Below are 6,000 nucleotides of genomic sequence, written 5' to 3'. Positions count from 1 at the left end.
CTAGTCACAGTTATGGTGTAAGCCAACAATGTTACCAATTTTATTTCTAACTACAATTCCCTATCTTAATGTCTATATAACTAGATAGTGAACAATGAAATACAAACATAATGCTCAAATGTGGCCATGCCATAGATAAAATCTTGAATTATCTAATGGCACAAGATAGACAACAACCTACACACAACATCTTATACAAAGATACACTTTTTTTTTCCCCCCAGTGTATTGATGTTGTTTTTTTTTTCTATAGGTTCATAGATATGATGATGGCACCAACCTTGAAATGAAGCCAACCATGCTGAAGCAAAATCTATATGTGCATGACTTTCACATGTTACTACATGTGCTTGCAATCACTTCGAGTTGTAGGCAAAACATTATAGCCTATGTTTTTCTATCCCTTCTCCTTGGAAGCCATCCTAGTACATGTGCTCGTAATCACCCCCCAAGCAGATGATTGACTGACCATGAATTTGTGATGACCATAATGGCCATGAGGCATTTTGGTGCTTGTGTATGTTTGACTCTCCACAAAAAGTGTTGTGATTGTTTTTCCACTTTTGAATAATAAGATGTTTTTATAAGAAAGTTTTTGAGTTGCTATTTTGAAAGAGAGATTGTCTTTCAAGTGTTGTAAAGAAATAGTTTTTGAAAATAATCTCAAAATTTTCTCTCATGGTACTTGGGAAATGTGCAACGTAAGGTTTTGCTAGGTTTGGCCATGACATGTTTAGGAGATCAAAAAATAAGAGATAATAATATAGATATAGATAGAGTATAGATTATCTACTGTAGAATGTAGCATAGAAGACCGCTGATGGGCGGCCTAGTGTAGAAGAGAAGGGTGTGTGACCATCCCAACGTTGGCATGTGAGACGCGCACACGCAGAGGTGCTACTGGGAGGGAAAAGAAAAACCTCGAGGCACACTGATTCTTCTTCTTCTGCTTCTTCTTCTTCGGTTAGGGCATGATCACTCTCAGTTCTTCCTCTTCTGACGACCGTGCCTTTTGAAGAGGGCCAGAATACGATGGTTCGTTTGTCAGCAGACCTAATCTTGCGCTCTCCTCAGTTCTTCAACGCAGTCCGCGAGAGAGAAATAGACCTTCGAGGTAAGGTTACATCTCTATCTCTCTCTCTCTCTCTCTCTCTCTCTCTCTCTCACTTTTTTTGTTTGTGGGTACACTGTCTCATGCGTATGCTGAGGCAGTACTAGCGTCACGGCGCTATCTTGTAGCTGATAAACAGAAAACTTCACGGCAAGCAGGCTTTTCTGTGCAGAAAACGATGGAATGGCTTACTACATGTGGTAGACGTATCTATTTTGGTCGAAGTTTGATAATGAGAGTCGATGTTAAGTGTATTGGGAAGCATTGTTTCTTCTTTCAATCCTCGAAGGTGGGAATCGCTTGCCAAAACAACGAGGAGAACTTGTTGATAATCTGGTTTATCAATACATAGCATCACGGTGTGGTGGAAGCATAGCATCCCGACGGTTGTAAAATTTACAGCTGACCCTTGTATGTACAAATAGGTAATTTGGTAGCTCCTAGATTAGGATCCATGGTCACAGGGGAGTGGGAATTTGGATGATGCAAACAGTGAGTCATCAATGACTGACAAACGAAGATGGAAGCTTACTAATTCTAGAAAGAGTCCATCCACAATCTACCGAGATGGCAAATTGGAAATCTACTAATGTAGCAAGTTGATGGCCCATGGTTGGACTAGCATGGAAGGTTCTTTTTCCATTCCTCTACTCTTCGGACAAGACTCATAATAAATCTTAATCAAGTATTATCAGTATGATTATTGCTATATTGATGCATTAAAATGCCCGTGTTGGTTATTGTGGCTTTGTTTTCTACACTTACTTCGTATACTATTCCTCTCTCGTCTTTAATTTGAACCGGTCTCTCATTTCAACTATTAAACTTGTACTATTGGGCTTATTAACCTTAAAAATGTTCTAGGTATTCTCTCTAAAGCTCTTCCTTATCTTCTTTGCATAATATCTCTCAATGGCTCCTCCATGTCATCACATTGTTGATAGATTGAAAGGCCTTGGACTATCCTCTCCTTTTCCATTCGATTGGGATGAATTTAATTATGAGGAAGCAATCCTAGATTGGAGTAATGGCAATGCCAAAGCATATTCAATGTTTTTTCGATGCATCTCAAAAGAAGTTTGATCGGTGGTTATTTCTTGTAGGACCTCTTGAGATGTGGGAGAAACTTGAGCTTATCTATGAGGCTTTGTACTATGAAGGCTGATACTTTCTATGGTTAATTGCAAAGTATCCAGTGTAAGGCGATTAATATGATTTAGTCACTCATTCTTCATGTGTCACAGATCCGAGATAAACTTTGCAATATGTAGTTTGCTTTTCTAAGCTCATTTGGTAGGGACCATTCTATATAAATTGCGTTTGAAGTTTAATGGTGTGGGCAATGCCTTTCATCAAATATTTAATACTCCCTTTAGTTTTCAACACATGAAATCGGTTCTAGATTGTAGTTGGGGGGGGGTTGTTGTCTTAGTTTGGCAAACCTCATGTAAGTGCCTTGGTTGCTTTAGGAACAATGCTACTTTTGTGGCAAAAAGGGGCTATTAAGAAATGAGTGAGTAACTAGAGAGACAATAGGGTTTGCAGGGAGAACAAAGTATGTACGATAAATACTAAGAAGAGAAGAGAAACTCAGATGAATAAGATGATGCAGGATTGAAATAATGAAGTGGATTTGATACAAGGGTGCTGTAACATGAAGGAAACTGTGGAGCAGGGAGATTGCGGAAGAAGCCTTTGAGTCTATAAACATAGGGATGATGAGGTGTAGCTTGGAGCAGGGAGACTGTTGTTGAAGGGGAGGAGCCTTTGAATCCACAACACAGGGATGGGGACTGGTGTTTCCTGGAGCAAGGAGATTGTTGTCAAAGGGCGAGGAGCCTTTGAGCCCGCAAATGCAAGCGTGAAGATTGATGCGAGCTCTGTAGGGAGTGATGCCAAAGGTGAAGGAAGAGCCAGAAACACCGAAAACGCAAATGTAGACAATTTTTAAAGATGGAAGCGTGGTAAAGAAAGAAAGAATGGGAGATGCTGAATATATAGGCACGAGTAGTCTTGAGTCTCATCGACTAAAGTCTCTCGAACAGTACTCCGACAATCTCAAAAGACCCTAGAAAGCCTTTTTGGGCCTGGAAATTGAAATAAAAAATGGGAATGAAGAAGGAAAACTATATGGAATGATGTGTTTTCTCAACACCCTCTCTCAAGCCTAGAAAGGAGCACAAAAGAGAAGTGAGGTGAAGAGAAGAAGATCCACTTTGTAATCTAAGAATGCCACCTAAAAGGAGACCTGTGAAGATAGTCAGGAGATTGGATGAGCAGTAGAACGTGAAACACAACCTTGGGTGAGAAGCCACTAGCTATGTTACACCGTGCTGGAAAGAATATGAAGGCCTAGTCAAAAAGTCGTGGCTTAAAATCCAAGGGCCTTGATTGAAGATAGATACGTTAGAGATTGGTAGAAGGAGAGGAAAGGATAGATTTGTTAGAGGTTGGCTGAAAATTCTGGTCCCTCTCAAAACTGGAGGAGTACGAGAAGGAGACCCTCCAAAGGAGAAGGAAAAGGTTCCCCCTTTGTATCCCTCTTTGAGAAAGATAGGGACTCCAACTCATGGATCACGGTTTCCAAGTTGTCGGATGACCAAGGAAGGACCGCCTGTCGCGTCGAAGGTCTTTGGAGCTCGGAAGGAGCAAAAGACAGTGAGGACCCGGAGGTGTCTTCTTGAACTTGAGGAGAAGATGGTGGGATAGATAAAAGCTTAAGGTGAGCCAAGGGTGGGGAACACTATTGGCTCTTAATGGAGTGGATTGTGGAGGAGATGGGGGTTGTGGAAGCCACTGGACATGAAAATGGGTGGAGTAAACCTCCATGCAATGTGGTGGTCTCTAGAAGGACTTATTGCCACGTGAGGTCATAGAGTCACCGTTTGCTCGTGAGGACTTAGTGTGCATCAGATGCGGCTAATTGCCATAAGCATAGTAAGGTGAGAGTTGATGCAGAACAATCTATGTGGCCTAGAAAGGAGAGGTACCACAAGGAGTGCATGGTGGAAGACATACTTTAGTGGGGTAGGGAGCAAAGGTCGATGTCGACAACCTTCGGGGTTGTGACCGTTCTTGCCACAATAGGAGCGACAGGCAATTTGTCGATGGAGACGCCATGGGACGGGAGTGGCAACCTGTTAAAAGGGAGGGTGGGAGGGAGAAGAAAGATATCTCTCAGTGATGTAGCGGAAGTAGGGTGATAATCAGATGTTGATATCGAACTTACAACTTGTCTTTGCCTTCTCCAATGCAAAGAATCTTCACGACTCACTGAGTGTCTTTGGCTTTGATAGCATGTTAAGAAATGATTGAGCAACTAGACAGATAGTAGGGTTTGCAAGGAGAAACATAGAGTGTATATGGCAAACCCTACTGTCTGTCTGGTTTGATACAAGGGTATCATAGCACGAAGGATGTCTTGGAGCAAGGAGACTGCTGAAGAAGCCTCTACGCAAGGATGGTGAGGTGTCACATGGAGCAGGGAGACTATCGTCAAAGGGTGAGGAGCCTTTGAATCTGCACCACAAGGATGATGATTGGACATTGGTGCTACATTGAGTAGGGAGATTGCCGTCAAAGGGTGAGGAGCCTCTGAGTCTGCAACTGCAGGCCTAAAGACTAATGCTAGCTGCTGGGAGTGACGTTGAAGGTGAAGGAAGATCTTGAAATTTAAAAACGCAAATGTAGATAGTCTTTGATGATGGAAACGTGGAGGAAGAATGAATGGGAGGTGCTGAATGTATAGGCACGAGTAGTCTTGAGTCTTGGCCACACCACTGAAGTCTCTCGAACAATGCTCGGACACTCTCAGAAGATCCTAAAAAGCTTTTTTGGGGCTGGAAACTGAGATGAAAAATGGGAATGAAGAAGGGAAACTATATGGAATGATGTGGTTTCTCAATAGGGGCACCTTTGCAAGGATTGCAAGAAGCTAGTTGTGGAAATAGAAGGAGAGTAAGGACTTTTTCAATTCTTCATCATCCTTGGGATTTGACTTTGATTCGATCATGCCATGAAGGTTGTGGTGGTCTGAGAATCGCTGTCTAGTTGTAATGGTGTTATCATCCTTGACTTTCTAGTGCCAGATAGGAATGCTAAGTGTGGTGGATATTGAGTCTACAAGCCTCGATGGAGTTTGCAGATTCAAATCTTGGAGTTCGTTTGCTTTTTGTGTGTGCGGTCTTTTCTCCTAGTCCATTTCCACGCGAGGGACACTTTGGCAGTGTAGTTGAAGGTGGGGAATCCACAATCATCATGTGCTTTTTGTGGAGTTGGTTTGTGATAGGCATGAGGTTCAACTACTTCTCTTTATGGTCAGTGGTTGGTATGATTGACATGGGTCTCAATGCCTGTATGACAACTTGGTGGTGGCTTGTTCGCTTAGTGCTTGGGTATCCATGGTTCTATGTGATTGTCATTGTTACATGTACTACGATGTGTCTTTCATATTTGTATATTTCACTGTACTTAATCAGTTGTGATTTGAGAGTGGGTGTTAGCATATACATATCATGGTTGTAGAGGCACATTATTTAAGTGCATTACGGTTTTGTACTCATATATGCACATTTATCTTGCTGGAGAGAGGGAGACAGAGAGCACTCTATTGGTTGCCTACAACACATGCCTTTGTACACACTCTTCTGCTTTGTATATGGATTCCATGACTGGAGTTCATTGTTTTTGAGTTCATGTGTTCTTATTCTTTTGTTCAGTTCTCTATGTTTACAATAGCTTCATCTCTTTGCTTCCCTTGCTCCACATTCATTTGATAAGAATCTTATGGGTATTTTGATCAAGATGGAGTAGAAATTGTTATTTTCTAATTATTTCACCTTCTCAAAACATCTACAACCTTTTTATCAACATCTTAGACTTCGTTATTT

The 6,000-nt window shown here is 41.6% G+C and overlaps 1 protein-coding gene across 2 annotated transcripts in view; it reads left to right on the top strand.

Annotated features, from left to right (window-relative positions):
* Window positions 1-812: 812 nt before the first annotated feature.
* Window positions 813-6,000, top strand: part of U2A' (U2 small nuclear ribonucleoprotein A) — a 57,928-nt gene continuing 52,740 nt past the window's right edge. Inside the window, exon 1 of one of the 2 annotated variants that reach the window (XM_087678535.1) lies at window positions 813-1,114. In XM_087678535.1, the coding sequence (XP_087534661.1) occupies window positions 1,033-1,114 (82 nt within the window). In that variant the 5' untranslated portion in view covers window positions 813-1,032. The remainder of the gene's footprint in view (window positions 1,115-6,000) is intronic. The other variant, XM_087678536.1, reaches the window with a different exon arrangement.

The sequence above is a fragment of the Lygodium microphyllum genome, chromosome 5 (genome assembly GCF_053477565.2).
Source record: "Lygodium microphyllum isolate KBCC chromosome 5, Lygodium_microphyllum_v1.1.10, whole genome shotgun sequence".
NCBI lineage: Eukaryota > Viridiplantae > Streptophyta > Polypodiopsida > Schizaeales > Lygodiaceae > Lygodium > Lygodium microphyllum.
This window is presented reverse-complemented; position numbering and strand designations above follow the sequence as displayed.